Consider the following 23,602-nt stretch of genomic DNA (forward strand, 5'->3'; position numbering starts at 1 on the left):
TCCCGATAGCAGCTCGCATCAGATTCAAGACCCTGGTGCTTGCATACCAGGCAGCTAAAGGGACAGCCCCTGCCTACCTGAAGGAAATGGTAACCCCCCAAACCCCTGCCCGCTCACTCCGCTCCTCCACCTTGGCTGGCCGACTGGCCCCACCTCCTCTACACAGCAGTCGGGCTGCCCGATCACGTCTCTTCACAAAACTGGCTCCCCGCTGGTGGAATGAGCTCCCCACGGCTGTCAGAACGGCAGAGTCACTACCGTCGTAGACTGAAGACCCATCTCTTCAGGTTACATCTTAACTGCTCCTCCTGAGACATCTTCTGACCCTCACCACTACGTCTCCTAAAGACACCCGCTTTCCCCTCTACTGTGTCCCTAAGAACTTCTATTGCCCCCCTTGTACTGTTTCTCAGTTTCTCCAGTAAAAAAAATAAAAAAAAAATAATAAAAAATTATTTGAAGGCGATAGGGAGAAGGTTTTTCCTTCTATCAGTACAGTGGCCCCGGGCCCGAGCTGGATTACTCTTCCTGCAACGAATGGTGGATTGCTGATTCACATGCTTGGTATTCAAATGTATTGATTGTAAGTCGCTTTGGAATAAGGCGTCTGCTAAATGCCAAAAATGTAAATGTAAATGTAAATGAATATATATTTTTACTTTGAATCACATAATTTGAATTTGTATTGTTTAACTTGATTTAGTTTTTCAATTCAGTTATTCAAGTTAAACAATACAAATTAAAATTGTGATTCAAAGTCCTTTTTTTTTATTCAACGTCATTTTTTAAATTCAAATTGAGCAATTCAAATTCAAAGTTAGTAATTCAGATTCAGATTCTAGTGGCACATATCTCTGGCCATAATCCGGGTCCTTAAGGAAGAGTAGGCGGTGGGCCGAAGCTGTCTATCTGCTTTCGTTTGTGAAATGATCGATCTACAACTACAGACTAGTTGATTTTTTAATATAAGCTAAATAGTTTTATTTGGAACATGTTTCCGTCTGTTGGCAGCCGATTTTCGATCGACGTTTTATGAAAAGTAAACTTACGATCCATAAGTTAATAAGGAGAATGCTTGGGGCTACTATGCCGCTAACCAATCAAAACCCGTTAAAGCGTCACCTGACTTGACGTCTGCCAATGATATTCCTTCAAAATACGGAACTAGACGTAAACAAAGTATTATCTGGAAAGACGAGAAGACTGAGTTGTTTCGGATAACTTTACTGTCAAGTAATGTTTCAGGTAAGATGTGCATGTCATACTAATTTATATCACATATTAATGAACAAGTCCATGTCATGTTGTGTCAATACAAACATGTTCTAATATGCTATTTTAGTGAAAAATCCGACCTATCGTCACCCGCGATTGTGAAGCTAATTAATTAACACGCTAGTTATCTAACTTTAAAGGGTACAATAGCTAAGTTACCAATGTCAATTATGTCTATTCTCAATTATGTCAATAATAATTGTGCCAAATTGGGACCAGTAACATTAACTTGTGTGTGAGTATGTTATATGTGTGTGCAAGCATGTTTTTGATATTGTCAATCGTCTCACTTTTACGAGGTGAGCTGGTAAGACAAAACCCAAGACATAGGGCCAGTTTCACAGACAAGGCTTAAGCCTAATCCTGGACTAAAAAGCATCTTCAATGGAGATTTTACATTGAAAGTGTGATTTAGTCCAGGACTAGGCCTTAAGCCTTGTCTGTGAAACCGGCCCTAAGTGTATCTTCACTTGCCTTGCCTATAATTGACGAGACTAGACAAAGATTCAAGTGTTAGAGAACATTTATAACACTAGTGTGTTTTCGCAGTGCAAACACAGACACATGTCTGTACATGGTAGGTTGTTAGATTTGCATGTGCATTCCCTTTCACACATTTTGTTTTTTTGCAGGAGCAGTATACAAGCTCTAAAACTGCGACTGGGGCTGGGGGAAGGGACATCCAGTCAATCTCAAAGAAATCTCCCTCTATCTTCCAGCCATGGCTCATTGGCGGAGGGATGTCTGGCTGGCTCTTAAGGGACCTCCTGTATATGGCTGCCTGGTAGTTTGCCCGCTGACTATGTTTGTGCAAGGCATCCTTATTTAGTGGTAGACTTCGGTCATTGCACTTCCCACTCTTGAACATTTGACACCTAGCTAAATGTACATCCCTACAGCCTTTGTGGTCGTAGAGGTCGCATGTAAATGCCTCAATTTCCTCATAAAGCTCTGTTGGCAGTTGAAAAGCTGTTCCCAACTTTTGGAAAGTAGCACAATGCTCTTTGTTGGACAGGAGTGTTTTTACGGCCTTCACTTTTCCATTGCCGTGCAGTGCACTCACTGTATCACAGCCGGTGAAACAGTGAAATCCAATGAGCGCATCAGAGACTTCATCACCAAGATGGCTGTGTATTCTCTGTACGTGTATGGTGTTTGTTTGTCCCTTTCCCTGTGTGGAAGTACAGGTTTGCTCCTATTTCCTTACAGAAAGCGATAGCCAGTACAAACACATCTGTGTCAGGACTGCTGATCACAACATGTAAGCTATACTGTGAGGCATGTTCACAGTGAAGCAACAGCAGGGTGTCTGCCTCCTCCTGTATTGAGAACAGTGTGAGCAGTGGTAAAACCTCAAGTTCTGTGCCACTGCTGTTGACTCTGATCACATGACACTCAGACCCATGTCCAACAATCAAAGTGATGTCTTGAATTTGGTTTTTCCTGGACTTGGACCATGTCTCAAAAAGAAACTGTTGTAGGTTTTCTTTGTTTTGGCCACAAGCCAAGAACTTGGACCAAAGTCTTCTGGGCCCTATTCCACAAAGCTCGATAAAGTTCTAAGCCTCGATAAAGTTCTAAGCCTCGAAAATGTTAGCTTGCGTTCGGTGCCATCAATGTGGCTCAAATAATTCGCTGCTTGGTTGAGCTCCTTCTGAGTCAGATATAATTAGCCTGGTCCCGACCAGGCTAAAACACAGGCTATAGTCATCCGTGCGTCAAAAAAGGCTCACAGGCGGAAACTAAACCCTGAACGAAAGTTCCTCATGTGTCTTTTAGGAAATATTAGTTCCCACTTCACATGAGATAGATAGATTAGATCAGCGTTTCCCAAACTGTGGGGCGCGCCCCCCTAGTGGGGCGCGGGGGTACTGCAGGGGGGGCGCAGAAATAATAATAATAATAATAAATAAAAATAAATAAAAACTGTGGGAATACTGCTGCCTTTTGCAACATCGTACCTGTGTGAGATAGGCTTTTCTGCTGTTGCTGCTATCAAAAGCAAATACAGGTCGAAGTTGAACATTGAGAATGAACTGAGAGTGGCAGTCTCAAAACAACAACCCCGCTTTGAGAAGATTTGCAAGGCAAAGCAAGCACACACAAGTCATTGATCGTAATTGTGATAGGAATGTGTAGAGTAAGAATAGTGATGCAGTAGAAATTAGTTAATGTTGATATGTTGAATATTTCAGTGGCACAGGATCATTTGCCAAGCACTTATGTTCCTTTTCAACCCATAATAAAATATAAAACTATAGTTGGATATATGTGTCTTGTTATTATTAGAAGAGAAAATGTAATGTTTGTACAACTTTATACAATTAATTATATCAATCTAGGTGGGGACCGGGTTAGGGGGGGCTCGAAAATATTTCCAATTACCCAAGGGGGGCCTGATTGAAAAAGTTTGGGAACCGCTGGATTAGATAGTTTGACTGTGTGATAGATAGATAATTTGATATTTTGAAAGTGTGATCGATCGATAGATAGTTTGATTGTGTGATAGATAACTTGATATTTTGAAAGTGTGATAGATAGATAAAGAAGAGTGTAAAAAAAAAAGAAGTAATTGTCTCAACTTGCATTGCCGTCATGACAGCAGTCTAGCTGGCGTAGTGGTTAAGGCTGCGGACTCGAGTTCCAAAGGTTGCGAGTTCGAGACTTGACTAAGTCATTCTTTTTTTTTTTTTTTACATTTAACCGAAGATTTCATGCAAAGGTTTCAAACACCATTGTAATCGTGTCAGTTCTTGTAAATTAGCCTGCACCATAATTTTATAGCCTACAATACTTTTTTAGATGAGATTTTAGATTAGATTCAGACAACGAAATGCAGTAAAAAGTGCGCCTGAAGAGGGATTTGAACCACCGATATAAAATGACGAATAAATCCTATGGCAGCGGTCGATACCACTAGGCCATTGTGGCGATATGACGGTTTGTAGCCTGCTGCTGATATCACCACAGTAGTAAATATTCATTTATTAAAATATGAACATATAACAATAACTGGGGCTAGTATGACCTACGCATTTAATCGGTCAGCAATTTCTTGCCAAACCATTTCCCTCGCCTTGTTAATTGCGGCAGTATTGCACTATTTTACATCTTATTTTTCCGTCTTCATAAAAAATCAATAATTCGGAATGCTGCGCAAATGTAGTACCCCTGCAGAGTGGAGTATCTTCATTTCGACAGATCGACTCTTCTGGGCTGCGTATGTCTGCGTGCACGCGCCCATATCGAAGATTTGTAAGCCTGTCTTCTGTGAACACTGATGACACAAGGCTGATCCTCATTCGAGGAATCACCTGAGGCTTGAAATCCAATCTCGAGTTCCCTGAGCGCCGCATTTATTTATAGCGCCGCTATACTGATCCACCTTTAGTGGAATGACCCCCTGCTCTCTGTGGTCCTCTGTGCTCTAATCAAGCCATCCATGTGGACACACCTGTGTTTTGACCATGTGATCATCTTGTGATCAAGGCCCAAACCCTTAAAATATTTAAATCTAAGCTAAAAACCTTCATGTTTTGCACCAGTTATGATTAAACACAAACACTTCTATCAATGTCTTTTTTCCATTAACTATTGTCTTTTTAAATGTTTTATCTATTTACTTCTTATATTTGCTTTTATTCATTGTAATTTTTATTTTCCTATGCTCCTCTTGCTGTATTTTTTAATAATGCATGTAAAGCACTTTGAATTGCCCCTGTTGTATGAAATGTGCTATACAAATAAACTTGCCTTGCCTTGCCTTGCCTCTTCTCATCTACTCTCATGGCTCTTTAATACTTCACTGGACACCCCTACATTACGGTGACGGCGCACCCGAAAATCCATTGCTTGTAAATGTCTTTAGTGAGCCACACATCCTGACATGTACATTTGCCAGGCAGAGCTACAGCTGCTTGCTGCCGCTTAACCTGCACCGGGATGTCCTTGAGGCGCGTGCGTGGTGCGACTCAGATAGCGGGAGAGACATGCAGACAGCGCAACGGAGCATATTTACTAACATTACGTTAACAAGTTTAGATTGTATTCCCCTCTCTCTCTCCCTCTCTAAAACAAAAAACATATATTTATTTTTTCTCAAATTCACAAACTTTCAAGGACCCGTGGGAACCCTGCATTTTGATCATGATGATATTTTGATGATTATTTTCGAGGGCTTTAATGCTTTAATGATCAGAATGAGAGATGAATAGATATGGGGCTTTTTAATATTATTATTTGTATTATTATCATTGTTTAAAAAAAAAAAGAAATGTAAAAAAAACTTCATGAGCTCCTGAGATCAGAATGTTCAGAAAACATGCAGGATGACGTCATAAAGAGAGGAAATTTGACGTCACAATCAAATGTCGTCTATAAAAACCCCCGCGGCAGTTTCTCAGGCCAGTTGACCTGCTGCATCAGAAGTAGCAACACGGGACACAAGCAAGGTAAGCGCCTGTGTTCGCTACTTGAGTTAGCCGAAGTTAGCTAGTTACCATTGTGTGTGGTGGCGCCGGCAGGATTAGATTTCATAGTACGCACAGAAACGTAACAAAACTTTGCAGACTAGCCTACAATATAGGTTGGATGGTTGTATCACCTATAACCCGCTCTACACAGAGTGCAGCAACACAAACATTTACTATAATACATATGGGACATGTATGTTGACACATGTAAGACAAAATCTTCCAAAAATGTATTTTTTAAATGGTGATTAAGGGGGTGTTCACACTTGACGTCTTTTTTTTGGGGGGGGGGGGGGGAAGCGCCTTTTTACATACAACCCTATGGGAAAAGGAAAAATTGATTGATTGGTTGGCGAAGCACTCGTGAAGAGCCCCCTCATTGGCTGGTGAGTCTACCGTCTATAAACAGAAGAGTCACGTGGGTCTGAGGGAGATGTATGTAAAAAGACGGTGAAAAGTTAAATAAAATCAACTGAAAAAGGCGGCGGCAGCTGCGCTTTTCTCACGCTTTTTAAAAAGTGTATTGATTTTATTTAATTTTTCACCGTCTTTTTACATACATCTCCCTCAGACCCACGTGACTCTTCTGTTTATAGACGGTAGACTCGCCAGCCAATGAGGGGGCTCTTCACGAGTGCTTCGCCAACCAATCAGGTAGCGGTATTGCCCTACCATCCTACAACCCCTAATGGGGAGAAAAGCGGAGCTGTCATGCCCAAACCTGGCAGGCCTAATCGTTTAGAACGCTCTTGCTAATCGTTCGAACGTTCAGGACCAGGTGGCGACTGTGACGTCACTAGAATGACGCCACAAGGCCTGCGAAAAAACATTTAGGTTCGAGCTGTCTACGAAACTAGATATTGAAGAGTAGAACATTAGCATTTTATTTTCCTTTATCAGATTTAACTGAAGGAACCACCAAGGGGGACTCCATGAAAAATGACAGAGGAGGTGATTGTTATAGCCCAGTGGGATTACACGGCACAGAAGGACCATGAACTTGACATCCGGAAAGACGAGCGTCTCGTTCTCCTGGACGACTCCAACATGGCCTGGTGGAAGGTGCGCAATGCCGCCAACATCACGGGCTATGTGCCCTACGACTATGTGACGCTTGGTAAGTAACTCCAGGTGTACTGTCGAAGTCTCTCTCCCTGCTCTTTTTCTAAGTGAACACAGAGGAGGCTCACCTCATCATTTTATTAATGCAGAGAAATGGTGCTCTGGAAATGCTTGACTGCCTCACACACTCTGGTTAAAACAGTGTTTTTTCAAGGATGTATCTTAAGTATTCTGTGAATGTAGAGGAGATATTTATAAGGTAATTACAGACATGGTGAAATGTTTGTCAATCGGGAGAATTTCCATCATTGAATCACCTTTTCCAGGTCAGTGGCAGGGGTAATGAGCTGTGAAAGTGCAATGCTCAAAGCCTGGCTAGGGTTGCACCACCTCTTACTAAGTACAAAATAACCCTAGTTATAGCGTATTTACTAAATCAAGATTTAGTCACTACTAAACTTGAATGGGTTGCACCAAGCACACTAGTTATGACGTAGAGCTTAGTAACTACTAAATATGTATACATACCCCTAGTGGTGTAAGTTATAACTTAGCTGTTACTAAGAAGACATTAGCCAATCAGCGAGCAAAGCAAAACCCTCCGTTTTTAAATCCTAAATTTTGGCCGCCATTGGCTAAAAGCTGTAATTTGGCTCTACAAGTGTTAATATGTCATTTTATGAAGTTTTGTTTTCAGGCGAGAAAGTAACCATATATATTCACAAAATGTATCCGGTTTATCAAAATAACCCGTTTATATATCTGATCTGACGTTTTTTCCCCCAATTCTGTGGGAAACTTCGCAAGCAACATTACGTTGCTAAGATACCTTACTTTATCTCCGCTGAGGTAACGACAGTAAGCTCTACTCGTGTTGCTAGCGAAGTTTCCCACAGAAGTGGGGAAAAAAACGTCAGATCAGATATATAAACAGGTTATTTTGATAAATAATTTGATATATTTTTTTATATAATATATATACAGAGGACAGGTCGTGGTGGTGGTGGTGGTACAACAGAGTCCTGGAGAGTGAGGCCCTGGTGGCCAAGGCAGCAGCTGAGGAGGCTCTGGGGCGTTGCAGGGAGGAGGTGATGGAGAGCCAACTTAGGGAGAGCGCCCTCCAAAAAAAGCTCCACAATATGGAGAAGGAGAAGAAGAGCCTCCTCCGCAACAACTCCGACCTGGAGAAGGTGAAGGAGGCAAAGGACAAGATCAGGGTCCTGGAGGAGGCCCGCACCAAGCTCCAGGAGGACAAAGACCAGTGGGGGAAGGAGAAGGCCTCCCTCACAGCCACCCATCTGCAGGCCCTAGCTGACGCCAAGAAGCTGGAGGAGAAGGAGAGAGCTTTAAACTCCCATCAGGTGCAGATGGAGCAGCGCACCGCTGAGGCTGAGGAGAGGAGCAGGGCGGAGGTGGAGGCGCAGAAGATGGTCACCATCAACCTGGTCACCTGTCGTCAGCAGCTCTCCCTCTCCCAGACCAAGCTGCAGCAGGAGGAGGTCCAGAGCACGGAGCTGAAGCTGCAGTTGGAGGTCATGAGGGAAAAGTCAGAAAAGGAAGAGGAGAAGAAGAAATCCCTAGTTCCCTACTTTAAGTGGTTAGGGTTAGGTTTGGGGTTAGGGTTTGGGTTAGGCTTGGGTTTGGGTTTATTCCGTGCTTGAAAAAAATGGAAAAAGACTCGAAAAAGAAGAAATCCAAAGTTCCCTACTTTAAGTGTTTTGGGTTAGCACATTTACACCGTGTTTGAAAAAAGAAAGAAAAAGACTCAGAAAAGAGAGGAGAAAAAAAATAAAAAATAAAAAATTCAAATCAAATGTTATTTGTATAGCGCATTTCTTACAGTGGATTGTGTACATAGCCTTTATTTATGTAAACCAGCTCCTTACCTTACCTTTTTTCTAAAAGTTTTTTTTTTTTTCTTTCCTAACACCAGGGGAGCCACCCCTCCTAAATGTCGTTGTTTGGTACCTGTACTGTAGCAATGACAATAAAGTCCATTCATTCATTCATTCATTCATTCATTCATCATATAATATATGTGTATATATATATATGTACCTAAAAGAAACCTTCAGCCTGCAAAGCTGGGAGATGTGGTCCCCTGAATAGCCAATATAACTTTTGGAAAACATTTGTAAAGCATGTTTGTTTGACTTCCATTTTAAAGTAGATTCTAGGCTACAAAACTTATCCCATTTGCTCCCCCATCCTAACTCATTACTATAATTGTCTGATGAATGTTACATTACATACATTCTTGCGTTTTTTTTTCTTTTTCTAAAAGTTTTTTTTTTTCCCTTTCCTAACACCAGGGGAGCCACAGAGAGAGAGAGAGAGAGAGAGAGAGAGAGAGAGAGAGAGAGAGAGAGAGAGAGAGAGAGAGAGAGAGAGAGAGAGAGAGAGAGAGAGAGAGAGAGAGAGAGAGAGAGAGAGAGAGAGAGAGAGGGCTTGTGGGTTTAGTCTTATTTTAGTTTGGAATTGATGAACATGGTTTGGAAATTGGAATATAGATGGATGGATAGATAGATAATAGTAAATGTTTAAAAAGTTTAAATAGTATCCATAATCTGCATACATGTTATTACAGTGTTCTGTACTGTAAGTCTGCTGGGGCCACATTACAAAACACTGCTATTCCTTACCGCAATTCCTTTTAAAACGTATTTAAAAACTTAATAGGATACATTATGTTGATTTAGGCCAACATGCTGAGAGCCCCATTGTACTACATCTAACTACCTAGCATTATCCTTTCTTCCTTTCACCAGTCACTACTCCTCCACTCAGTATAACCCATACTGATTAACCTCTTACATTTACATTTCAATTAATTAATTGTTTTGATCTTTCTATACCTCCTCACTCTCATCTATCCATCCTCTCTTTTATGTACCCATTCATCCATGTGTCAATGCATCTGACAGCTTTCCCCCCGTCACTACAGTCTATATAACAAATACATAAACCCAACACACAACAACCTGGGAGTTGTAGTTGGCTGGCCCACTGACCCGTTCTGCGTGTCTCTCCACAAGCCTTTTATTCTCCCTGTACCTAGTGATGGAGAGTGGTACCAGAGATGATTTGAGAAATAGTTCTGTACAGACCATTATTATAGGGAAATACAATTGCATCAGGGTAATTAGGATATAAGAACAACTACAAACCATTCTAATACTATACCAAAATATTATGTAATATTATTATAAAAAACGTTTATGATACATTTGTTAAGATGATTATCATGTTGTTTGTGGTTCTTATTTCCGCTCTTATTTTGAAGTCATCTTCATTGACCGGAAGTAGATGGGCGGAGAACAAAGTACATTTGCGTTGTAATCGTTTCACTATAGATCGTCTTGTAAAGTAAACCAACATGGAACACTATGATAAGCAGTCTTTGAACTCAATTCCTGGTCCCGTTCCAGATTTCAGAGGGTAAATCGAATATGCACGAATATGCTAGTTAGCCTAGGACTCACTGCAGGGCAATGCAATGACAGAGAAAGTGGGTTCAAGGCGTTTTGTTTACCTACTAGCTGGAATGAGTTAGCGTACCTCAGCAGGTATAAGGGTCTATTATTCAGCACAGTGGTCATGACATACTGTTTTTGATCGCACCTCGGCATGGAATTGGTTGCTAATGCTACCCTGCCCTCCTTGTGAGGCGTAGCTCCGAGTCATGTGATTTTCTGAAATTAAATAATAACACAGATATTTGACTCAGTAAATAACTCCCGCGAAGGCCAGGTTTGAGTCGTGGTTATTCCAGGGTTATATGCTGTGCGTAATAACCTTATAATGAGGTTAGTTGCTACCTAGCCCCAATTTGGAACGAGATGTACTACTGTTTACATTTGGATGTTGTTGACGTCTACAGACAGCAGGGGTCTCCCCAGGAGTTTTGGAGCTAGATTCTCTAAGGAACATCTTTTTTTGTCATGGATGTTTAATGCATGTCTTTTCTGGGTTGTTCCCTTACAGGAATGATGGATCATTACTGTCTGTACTGAAGACATTGCTGTTTTTCACAATTATGATGATAACCCTGCCAATAGGGTTATATTTTACGTCTAAAACGTATTTATTTCAAGGTAAGGTTGATTACTACCGTAACTGTAAAGGTGTAACCAATTGCTTAACATCTAGTTTTACAACTCCCTTGAATAATAGGGTAAGAGTCTTGTCATGGTGTATTATACACACTGCTGTAATTCTCTAAATATGATGTATGCCATCATGAGCATAGGTCAGTTCTATTGATGACATGTTATGTGACTAAGTTTTTCTTTCTTTATGTTCCTAGCTTCTCTGGGGTATTCCAGCAATGACAGTTATTTCTACGCTGCCATTGTGGCAGTGGTGGCTGTCCATGTGATCTTGGGCCTCTTCGTGTACGTTGCGTGGAATGAGGGCTCACATCAGACCAGGGAGGGCAAGCAAGACTAGGAGGACCCGGCTGTGTGTGTGGGGACTAGGAAGGGAAGACCATATCCACATCACCACACACAGAGAAGCAAGTGAGGCTATACTAGAGCATTGAGCCCTGTGCCCACAATAACCAGGGATTATGCATTGGTAGGCATGGAGGTGTCAGTGGTTATGCATAATGTGGTGGTCGGTGTGGTAGGAATGAAGTGCAATGCCTTCCTCAATCTTAGAGTTTGTCCAGTTTGACTTGTTATGAAAATTAGCGTCAACAGTGATTGAAATGCAGGATGCTCTATTCAATCAAAATGGATAACTGGATCGGAAAATGTCAGACCAAGTTTATTTGCCGTGTTTATTTAGGTATGGGTCTTTTTATGTTCATTGATCAGTCATCATCATTCAGTGGTCATTGGTTTATATCAACCTGATATCACCAGCTGTTGTATTGCATCATACTGTAGGGTGTTAGATTGTTTCTGAAAGATGGAAAATAAATTTCTTTTTTTTTGAATAGGATAATGCCTGATAATGATAACAACACAAATCTATTTGAATTATTCTCAGTTATGTTCATGATAAATTGTAGAGCTTTTTTATTCTAATATGAAATGCTTTTGTTTATTTTGAATGTGATCTGTAAATGATTGACATCCATCTGTCCTGTGGTCCCGTTATGTTTTCAGTTGATTTGATACATTCAGAATGATAAATGAAGTCCCCATGGCGTTTTGTCTCTATCGTTCATGCAGCATTCAGGCTTCTTCTGCTCTCTTTATTCATTAAATGCTTAATTATTGTTTTTACTTGACACATGAAGAAAGATCCACCAGTGAATTGCACTTTACCATTCTGAACTTTATTCTTGCTAAGCAGCCTCTAAGTTTGTATATTTTCACACTGATATGGACTAAATTCACTGAGAGGCACATCCTGATGGTGTTGAATTATACAGTGTAGCAATTACCTGCAATAGTATCCCTTGTCATCAGATTTGTTCTGCTACTGTGGTATTTATGATATTTCACTCCCATTTAAAAAGCCCTCCTGGGACACCCGTGGGTACAGTACTTTGCTGAACTAGTTAAAAATGAGTATTTTCAGGTAGACAAAAACATGTGGAGTGCTGTATCATGTCTTTGTTCACAAACAGAAGCAGACATTGTTAATTCACACAATAATACTGAATGCTTTGAAAGTAACCTCATCAAAAGAGCTTGGGTCTTAATCTCATGGATCAAAAGTAGCAAGATTTGTAAAATTAGGTAATTTCCTTTACTAGACCTTGCTCCATGTATCCTTGTCATCACTATGACAACCTATATGTCAAGTGCAGACATTGTATTCATTATTTGATCGTTTACTCGAATAAATTAAGTATTTGAATGATGTCTTACACTAATAATTTCATTTGATATTGTATGGCTGTATGTTGCGTGGAGAAAAAATTTGCCCAACAGGTTACAACACTTAAGTCTTAACCTGATTACCAAATTCAGCAACTACTGTATACTTAAACGCATTCCGTTGCTGTCTGCAACACTAATGATGGAACGTTTAAAATATGAAACTGATTTTACGAGATATATTAGAATATATGACATAGAATATATATATATTACAATTATAAAATGTATACAATTCGCAGGCAATACTGTAGTATGATTATCCAAACACGGAATTCATACTATTTTTAATCAGCGCAATTGTCTGATGACTTAAAAGTAATGTTTTGCCAATGACCATGGCCGTCACCAGATGGCGATACTGTAGCCTCCTGTATGACCCAGTTTAGCCCACCTGTTTTTACGGATATATATATATATATATATATATATATATATATATATATATATATATATATATATATATATATATATATATATATATCCGAATATATATATATATATACATATATATATATACATATATATATGAATACATAACAACACAGCCGGTTGAGCGGATATTGCTGTTTCTTGAACAAGACATGAGGTGATTCTGTAGTGTGTATGCCCAATGAAAAGAAAAACGCTAGTATTGTAAATTAATGAAACAATAGCTTTTGTGTAAAAAAAAAAAAAAGTCATGCAACTTGGACCATTGCAAAATGGATAGCCAGGCTATGAGCCTGACAAACGCAGTCCTTGAATGAAAAAGAGACGAAATGACACCGTTGAAGAAAATGGTCTCGATCAATACATAATTGCTTGTGATAGGTTGTCGTTGATTTTCAGCAATTAGCCTACATTTTCACCCTCCGCTGTGAGGATATGCGCAATCATTCACCGGCGGTGTCCCCCCTCCCCAACCCGGATACGACGCGCTTGGGTCGGTCACTGCTTTGGCCACTCCCTGTCACTCCTTTTACGGTGCGACGACGGCTGATGATGTAAATGGTGAGGTGTGTGGGTTGGAAAATGAACATCAGCAAAGAAAATACTTCTAAGTCACTCATTGCTCACAAAAACGGTGCCAGTTATATAACCCTATTTCGTGGTAAGAAGAGGAGTGCAAAGCCTTTTTGTATTTCTGATGGGCCCTTCATATTGGAATCGTCTTCTCGTTGTTGCATGACATTAGGTAAGTTTATGCATTAGTTTTACTTGACTTGCTGTAAGTTTTTATTATAGGCTACTACATTGAGTTGTGGTAGTGGAAGTGAGATCTGCTACTTGATCGAAGGTTGTCCTGTGAAACGCCGGTGTCACTCCGTTATATATTAAAGTCTAGCAAATTATTGTTTCATGAGGAAAAGCTTCGGTCTTGAGGTCTTCAGAATTTGTTTCATCATGCATTTGTTTGGGAAGTGGGACGGCCAGGTAACGCAGTGATTGATGCATTATGCTTCTCATGCAGCCCTCAGTCGAAATAGGCTATTAATTAAAACATGTCGCAGTTGTAGCAATCTGTAGAAACAGATTGACAAACAGACAATCTGTAGAAACAGGGCTGTGATTCAATACCAGGTGTTCTGTTCACATGTTTTAATGGATCATTGTTTTAGTCCCAGTTTCAGACAGTCATGGAGAGGGAGAGTAACGAAAATTAAAGTACCGGTAAGCTCATTGTGAAAATACAGTGTTATGTAACACATGACTCCAGAACAGTCATCATGAGCCGGCTGCAGTGATGTCACGACTTGGATTTATCAATAACAAGACACAACTATCCAACTCTCGCTGCTGCGCTGCTGGGTCGGGCATAACCATCACTGTGGCGCAATGAAAGCTGATAATTGTGAGAAGCCTACTGCAGCCTATGCTATGACTGACTGTTAGTTGGCTTGTGAATAAATCAGCATATGTTTGAGGCATTCAAGGTAATTGTTAGATTACCTTAATCATAACAGGGAAGTTTAGCCTAATTACATTTCAAAAGAACAAGTTAATTAAATACCCTGGTAAGTCATTGAAAAACCTGGTAGGTCATAGAAAACATGTCAGAGAATCATGACATAGCAACCATAGCCGGATAGAGCAGGTGCTTTTAAACCTGCTGTTAACTTCTCTCTGTAACAATGGCAAGAAACCCACCCAGGCCAACTCATGGTGAGTAGTATGACCAGGCCAACAAAAGCAACCAGAATGTTCCCTCAGTAACACCAGCTAGACAGGCAGTCCATTCCCAGGGAGGATGGCACCTTGGTCCCACATTTGTCATGCAGGTTTAGGAAATCAAATACAGTAGACTAATGTAGATAAGGATAGAAAACATAACACCATGTCATCCCCCCAGAGAGGCAATAAGTAGCACAGACGAATACACAAGTTACTGAAGCAAACATCCACAGAACATGCATCCGAAATAGAGATAGGAGTATGAACATGTAGGCTTATAGTAGACTAAAACAGGAAGAGGAGACTAGCTCCAGCTGATCTGGGTTTTCTGGCGACGCAGGCAGACACAGTAGTAGGCTACCTGTAACCTGTAGGCTGAGGGCCCCGTCGCTTCACACAGCAGACATGTCAGGGGTCCTAAACACATTTAGGGTTTGCTCTCGTCACTAGAGCAACATTTCTGGGTCCCCTTTGAAAATGTAACCCCATTTTGTATATGATGGGAAAACCTTTGTGGTAATTTCTTTAGTGCAGCAGCACACGATAACACAGAAATCATCAACGCTTGTTTGTATGTATTGTAGCGAACGGGAATCTTCTAGTGTAACTCGCCCCATGCGGGAGTCGAACCCCGACCTCCCACATAACCGACGGCCGCGCTAACCATTAGACCAAGAGAGTTAACTCCCTTGGAGGAGCTGTTAACGGGGCCTCATACAGGATCGTTACACTATCCTCACCGTTCGGGAGAGCGTGCCCTCACGCTTCACTATGTCAAGTCCCTCACGTGGACACGCCTCTCCGATGGCCTTCCTTCCATCCCACTTCTGACACCAGTGTAGCGAACGGGAATCTTCTGGTGTAACTCGCCCCATGCGGGAGTCGAACCCCGACCTCCTACATAACCGACGGCCGCGCTAACCATTAGACCAAGTGAGTTCTCTTGGTCGCGCTAACCATTAGACCAAGAGAGTTCTCTTGGTCTAATGGTTAGCGTGGCCGTCGGTTATGTGGGAGGTCGGGGTTTGACTCCCGCATGGGGCGAGTTACACTAGAAGATTCCCATTCGCTACAGTATGTTATTGACGTGTATGATGCAATTCGTGCAAGTAATGTGTTGGCTTGCGGCTCTCAATGGTCCTGTTAAAGTTCCAAGGAGGCTGGTTTGTTTGGTATGGCTGAGCCAAAGTGAGGTGAAGTAATGATGAGGTGAGGTAAAAACCGCCAAAAACCAGACGGGAGATGACGTAAACCTCTTTGACGAGGCATTTAACGAGTTACTCTCTGGTTTCCTTGCTTGATTCCAATAACCTAATTTTGTTGCCTTTTTCCAAATGCATTATCTTAGGTTATATCTGCATCTCCTGTTATTCTATATTATTATTATTATTATTATTATTATTATTATTATTATTATTATTATTATTATTATTATTATTATTATATCTCATGGACACTCATCAGCTGTGCATTCACAGAGGAAATGGGGATATCTGTCCCCTTCCTTAGTGTGGAATGGTTTTTCACTTCTCTTTGCCTGAAAAGATGCTGTGTGAACGTTAGGTAACTGATGACACAGCCTAGTCTCTGATGTTACGGAGCCTGGTGGAGGGAAAGTAGGTTACTGGGCCATGTCCTGCAAGCTTAAACTGAACACAGTCAGAATATCACCGGAGCTGCTTAGTGTGACTAGGCATGCAGAAATGGAGCAGGTCCGTCCAATGGGAGACGCATGTTTTCTGTACTCTGCCCCTTTAAGAAAGAGAGTGTCTCTCCATCGAGCTTTGGTGAATGTTCAACCACACAAGGAATGGGTTAAACATGACAACAGGTTAATGAAATCTGGAGATAAGCAGTGAATTCTCAGATCTAGCCTTGAGCAATAAAGGTCATATAGATTATTTTCCCTGTGTTACTGGCCCAGTGGTATGTTCTCCTAACGTTTAAAGGATAAAAGGAATGTCTTACTGTTCTTTTTGTTGTATTGCTATTATTAATGTGTATTCCAATTGCTTTCACATCCCAGAAAATTTTGCATTTTGTTCATCATGACCACTACACATTGTGACATCCATGGGAAGTCCTCTACTAAGGTAAATTCTTGGATATCAGTGAGGATTTAGGGTGCCAACTCAGAAACGTGTAGCTACTATCCCACCTGTGACATCAGACCTCCAAGTTCGGCGCATTCAAGTGACGTAAGGTCAGAAACTCCAAACAACACGGATGCCCGCATGTGATGGCTAACATCGGCCAGTCATAACAAATATTACTTTCTCAAACGCATCTCATCCCGCATGAAAACAGACTTTGTCTGAACAAAAAACATTGTTGTTATATTTCTGCTTTCCATTAGCGTAGGCGATGTGTCTGAAACTCCTGCCATGGATGCAGTTGCCATGGATGCGGTTACTTTCTTGTTGGCATGACGTCAGAGAACTACAAGTCGGAACCTCGGAGCACAGAGATGATAGCCTTGAGTTTCCCCACTTATAATTACAAGTTGGAGGAGGGCCGTTTAAATAGATTCTTCCCACTCTGAGGCTCGTATTTCCAAGTTTCCGACATGTCATGAATGCAGCATTAGTGTTTTTGAATATAGAGAACCCGCCACCCCCTCTCTCCCTCTCTCCTCCTATCTCAGTGTCTCTCTATCTTCCAAAATATGATTCACCCAACAAAACTCATTCAAACTTCATTAAGTCAGCCTCTAACCCTCTGCCCTCTCAGTTTAGGGGTCACAAGTTCTCTACTTGGAGTTCAGCGGATGTCTACCAGATGTCTAGCCATCTGAAAGTGACCTACATCAGAGGTTCTTATTAAGCAGTGCATTTGGCCTAGCAGCAACTCAAGACAGAATACGACCAAATCGGCACTGCAGTAAATTGGTGTGACAAAAAATAGCGTGGTCCTGATTTTAGGTAATATGATAAGTTATATGATGTTCACTAAACCCAAAGTTATTTGGATTGAAAACATCTGTTTTTCATCCAGGTTCTGGGAGCTACTCTGGGTAAATGGTTTGATATTGGGGTGCAGAACGGACGTTATCAGTAGTCCTGAGAAACAGGACGTTTGTGAGACTGCTTTTGGCCACAGAGTTCTGGATAATTCAGAATACTTATCAGACTATGCCATGTAGAGTAAAGGTATATGTAATACATTGATTTCTATCATCCAGTTGAGAGAGAGAATATTGTTGGAATCAGAGTCTTAACAGATATTTAACTATTATTACAATGTTATCACAACCTGAATGTCACAAACCTGCATGCTAAATTGACATAATAAATTGACAGGCTAAACTATAGTCCACTAGAAAGATATCAACATTTAGAAACAGTTGCAAGTAGCAGGTCCTTTTCAGATGTGTCACCTGGTGGAGGCATGACTTTTTAGGACACGTGTGATGGCATGTCACATGGGTGTCACATGTCACATGAGCTGAGCTGGGGGGGGGTATGAGTGGGACTGCCCCTCTCAGAATTCAATTAAAAATGATGGTGTAGGCTAATTTACGAGAACTGACATAACCACAATGGTGTAGTAATTGTAATCAAATCAAATCAAATTTTATTTGTATAGCGCATTTCTTACAAGATGCAACTCAATGCGCTTCACACAATGAAAATGTTCAGTCAATCAGTCAATCAATCAATCAATACTGACAGAGTATTGTCAGTATTGATTGAGCAGGCAAAAGTAAAAACCTGTACACTATGTAGCCAGGAAAAATTCCCTTGCAGCCCTCTACACATAGAGCGACTACTAGCCAGTTTGCCTACTAGTACCCAGTGGTGGGCCCCCACACCCCCCCCCAGGGAGCCCCCGCCGCCCCACGCACCCAGCCCGCCCCACCACCAGCACACCCGGCCCAGCCAAGCAAGCACAGACCCAAGAGGCCCCGCACAAGGACGGCCAAGCAGGTGCCCGGCGGCGGAACAGACCAGGCACACGGGGAAGCCGGGGGGCCCCAAGGGGAGGCCAAGGACCACCAGTACAAAGCAAGCAAGCAAGGGCAAAAACCTGTACACCATGTATCCAGGAAAAATTCCTTGCATATTATCGGCGTACACACTGTCCATACATTTAGTGTTATATCTGCATCGTTCTGCATCCAGCATGGTCACAGGTCCTGCAAAAAGAGAATCTTAAGCACAGTTATGATGCAACAACACAATAAAGACAATAAAGATGACAGCAATACAACCTGATGGTGGTCCTGGTACACCCTTGTACCGGTTCCAATACTGCTCTAGGTGCTACTGTGCCTCATCAGCACCCGGGTCCATTTTCCTGTCAACACAAATCTCAAAACACGAGTATGGTGTAATGGCCTAGTGATCCTAGTTCTATAATGTCCAATGTCTCCCTTAGTATCAAAAGGCGACATTGAATAAGTAGGTTTTGAGGTCACGCTTAAAAATGTCCTGAGTTTTAGACAACCTCAGGCCCTCAGGTAGGGTGTTCCACAATCTAGGAGCATATATGCTAAAAGCTGATCCTCCAAATCTCTTAGTCCTAGCCTCTGGCACTATTAAAAGTTCTGTGCCACTAGACCGTAGGGGTCTAGCTGGTGTGTATCTTATGAGCATGTCCACCATGTAATTGGGTGCATCACAGTGGAGTGATTTGTAGACTAGTAAAAGGATCTTAAAGTCTATTCTATGACTGACAGGGAGCCAGTGTAGTGATCTCAAGACAGGTGTGATGTGCGCTCTTCGTTTGGTCCTAGTAAGGACACGAGCAGCAGCATTTTGAATTTTGTAATGTAGTTCTTCTAGCTTGGTAGCATTGTAACTGCCAATGGCCCCTGGATTTGGCATGGATTACTATTTCTTATGAATACTGATGGATAGATGATTTGCTTAGACAAATGTATTTGTTGTAAATCGATTTGGATGAAGGCTTCTGTTAAACGGCCAAAAAATAGACATTCAATTCCAGTCGGCCACTCTCGCCTGAGGCAAGAATTGAACCAGCAACCTCCTGGTTACCAGCCAGCTGCTTTAACCTTTAACCTCTGCACCAGACACACTGCTGTCACACATGCTCTGCTGTCAATGATGCAAGCTGATGCACCTACCTACCTACCTACCCATCTATTTATCTATCTAGCTATCTATACCTACCTACCTACCCATCTATTTATTTATCTAACTATCTATACCTACCTACCTACCCATCTATTTATCTATCTAACTATCTATACCTATTACCTACCTACCTACCCATCTATTTATCTATCTATCTAACTATACCTACCTACCTACCCATCTATTTATCTACAGTATCTAACTATCTATACCTACCTACCTACCCATCTATTTATCTATCTAACTATCTATACCTACCTACCTACCCATCTATTTATCTATCTAACTATCTATACCTACCTACCTACCCATCTATGTATCTATCTATCTAACTATCTATACCTACCTACCTACCTACCCATCTATTTATCTATCTAACTATCTATACCTACCTACCCATCTATTTATCTATCTAACTATCTATACCTACCTACCTACCCATCTATTTATCTATCTATCTAACTATCTATACCTACCTACCTACCCATCTATTTATCTATCTAACTATCTATACCTACCTACCTACCTACCTACCTACCTACCTACCTACCCATCTATTTATCTATCTAACTATCTATTGGCCATTATCAAAATAAGTTTGGATTTTCCTTTATCGGCATTCATTCACCCCCCTGCTCCACATTAAACACACCCAGGCCTCCCATTACTAATATCATTATCATGCATTTGATTGTTAGTTTTGTGCCTCTTATGTCCACAGGCAAGGACAATACAATGTTAGAATGAATGAAAATCAACACTGGGGGCTTAGTTCTAAGTTGGTTTAAAAAGCGTGTTTGTTTCATTCATTATTGAAGAGGGTTAGCTATGCCCTACTGAAGCTACAATTATCAAAAAAAATAGTAGAATAGATGTAAAAAAAGAGCAGTAATGAACATTTACATGTTATGAATGAACCCTTCTGAATTGATATTCCAGTGTAAACCTAATCTGCAAACAGGATTATATGACTAGCCCAAATTGTATTCATAAGGATTCCGAATGCCAAATCATGTTCAATAATAATTGATTTATAATCACTCCCTCCTCATGTTCTCAGTCAACAGGCTCAAGCTTCATGGGTCAGTGATGAGTGTGTTTTCGTGTCTTGGTTTCACTTGAGACCTCCTGTGAAATCTGCCTCTATTTACAATATATTCTCATTTAATGTCCTCAGTCATTCTTTGTCGATTCCTTGAGGTGAATTGAAGTGACTTGACAGCTTGTTGAATTAGACTAGGCCTATATCCCAATGCAATGACATAGCATTGAATGTCATAACCACCTAAGCTTTATTTGAGATGTGGTTATGGCACCTCGGCTTATTTCAGTGGTGGGCTAACAACATTTTCTGCCAAGTCATGACAGGCCAAACTACAGGCTTGACACCACACTATCCCATGTTTACCAGGAAAATAAAATAAAGAAAAAAGAGAGATCTTTTTGTTGCTACAAACTAACATACCTCTAGCATTACATTTCTGGGTAAATCTAGCCCTCAAAAATGTAGATCGAAATGCCCGACATGATGACCTTAATATGTTATGTCAGTTCCGTTTACAGTTCCGTCATGAAGTGGAAGATCATCCTCATGATCTCTGTGCTGTTCTGTACTGGTACTGTAACATTCCTTGGTGTGCTCGGCAATGGCTTCGTTCGCCCCAGAGGAACGTCATGTTGCACATGACTCTTGAGAGTATGTCTGGTATTCATGTCACCCTCTTTAACCTTCTAACTGTGACAGACAAAATGTTCAGCTCTGGTTATATAACCGCCGGTACAGACGTCATTGGCGTCTCTGCTGATGTCGCTCTTCTCTTGGTCCACAGCACACTGTCTTTGTACTCAATAGCCACGGGCGCAGACCTACTAGGGCATGATTAAGACACTTAATTGCTTTTTTTTTCCTTTTATGTTTCCTTCTTCCGGTGTTTCAAATGAGACTCATGGACTCACTTCATAGAAGGATCCGGTTGAAATTATTTTGTTTTGCGAAATGGCCCGATGTTTCCAAAGGCACATGCTTAAAGCATATTGGTTTTTAAGCATTTTTTAAAAATATGTTCCTGCACCACACACATACACACACACACACACACACACACACACACACACACACACACACACACACACACACACACCAGCATTGCCATCTTAGTGAGGGTTAGGGGTAGAGTGGCTGTGTTTCGTACAGCTGCTTCATCTGAAGGAGGAGTCCACCCACCTAAATGAGTCCAGTTAAGTGGTGAGGTGAATATGTACTTCAATCTGGGCTATTTAAATCCCTAACCGTGTGACAGACAGGGATGCCTTCTGTATATCTGGGCTATTCTTGCCCTCTTTATTTCTGGACGTGTCTATTCTTATGGCTGGTTGATAATCCCGAACGGCTCAGACTCGACCTAAGTCTCCCACGGCAAAAGGTCACTGTCAAGGATTGGGTGTGGTCACACAAGTCGTCTCAGAGGAAGAACATTCGGTTTCACAATCTGAGAGGGGCCCAGCCCTTTTTGTGAATGACCTAGATGTGATTCAGATCTTTGCGCTAAGGGTGTTGGCCATGTGTCTATTACTGACGCCATCATTTGTTTATGTTGTGGAATACTACAGGATGCACACAGCCAGTGGTTCCTCTGAAGCTCTCATTGAACGTGTTCAATTGTGCAAGAATGTGTGATTCTAAGTCACTGTAGAGTATAGCGTCGAAATCTAACAACTCCTCCGTGAACTAGAAGACAGGTCTTTATCATCTCTGTGTCAATAATGACTTAACTGGACTAGATTACATTTTATCTTCATGTGAGTTGTGCAATGCTGTGAGAATTATGTAACACAATAATTTCGGTCAATGTTTGTTGGTTCTCAAGTTGTTTTGGTCATTTTAGATGTGTTAACCATGTCAGCATATTTGAGATCTGACATACCAAAGTTGTTAAAGAGAATTGGAGAGACAGTCGCATTGCATCATTAGGCACGTTAAATAAATACAAAACTTTGGGGTTTTTGATATTATAGTCCAATCCCCATAACCACATACAAAACAAATGCTGTTGTTATACTGCATACTGTAAGTGGATTGTGTTGTTAACCCATCTAATTCTACTGTGTGTGTCCTCTGGAATGAAGCCTATTTATGGTAGCTTTCTCTAAATAGAGTCTTTCTTCAGCACAGACATGATCTCTACATACACTGTCAAGAGGGAGTTACAGTGAATTAAATCAAACAATTACTATGACGTTACGTTACTATGAAGTATAGATTCTCAGCTTTTATTTAAGGGTATTGTTGTACAACCTTTCATGAAATTACACTTAAATTTTTTTTTATATAGTCCCTCTATTTCAGGGCACCAAAAGTAATGGGACAGATTCATAAAATGTTCAAATTAAGCACTTATGTTTAGTATTTGGTTGACAATCCTTCGCATGCAATAACTGCCTGAAGTCTATTGAAGTCTATACTTTGAGAGAGTCGTGAGATCGGCCCAGAAGATCACCGGCGCCCCCCTCCCCTCTCTGGAAGAGCTGTACAACACACGCTGCCTCAGGAAGGCCTCCAAGATCTCCAGAGACCCATCCCACCCTGGGTACGAACACTTTGCTCGGCTGCCCTCGAACAGGCGGTTCAGGACCATGTTCGCAAGGACAAACAGACTGAAGCTCAGCTTCTACCCCAGGGCCATTCAGGCCCTGAACACAGCAAAGACCT

The 23,602-nt window shown here is 41.3% G+C and overlaps 1 protein-coding gene across 1 annotated transcript; it reads left to right on the forward strand.

Annotated features, from left to right (window-relative positions):
* Nucleotides 1–10,113: 10,113 nt before the first annotated feature.
* On the forward strand, nucleotides 10,114–12,454 carry LOC308156439 (vacuolar ATPase assembly integral membrane protein vma21-like). The gene is made up of 3 exons (XM_080529777.1): nucleotides 10,114–10,247; nucleotides 10,794–10,903; nucleotides 11,116–12,454. Exons 1-3 carry the CDS (start codon nucleotides 10,186–10,188, stop codon nucleotides 11,256–11,258), a joined length of 315 nt encoding a protein of 104 aa, XP_080385903.1. The 5' UTR covers nucleotides 10,114–10,185; the 3' UTR covers nucleotides 11,259–12,454.
* The last annotated feature ends 11,148 nt before the right edge of the window (nucleotides 12,455–23,602 follow it).

The sequence above is a fragment of the Nansenia antarctica genome (assembly GCF_963989245.1).
Source record: "Nansenia antarctica genome assembly, chromosome: 4".
NCBI classification, from domain to species: domain Eukaryota; kingdom Metazoa; phylum Chordata; class Actinopteri; order Argentiniformes; family Microstomatidae; genus Nansenia; species Nansenia antarctica.

What these genes read in the sequence shown, in the direction of transcription:
- LOC308156439 (XM_080529777.1), top strand. Translation starts at nt 10,186, where the DNA reads ATGGAACACTATGATAAGCAGTCTTTGAACTCAATTCCTGGTCCCGTT. An exon ending in CCCGTTCCAGATTTCAGAGG is followed by an intron (nt 10,248 to 10,793) that starts GTAAATCGAATA and finishes GTTCCCTTACAG; the next exon opens with GAATGATGGATCATTACTGT. An exon ending in TAAAACGTATTTATTTCAAG is followed by an intron (nt 10,904 to 11,115) that starts GTAAGGTTGATT and finishes TTATGTTCCTAG; the next exon opens with CTTCTCTGGGGTATTCCAGC.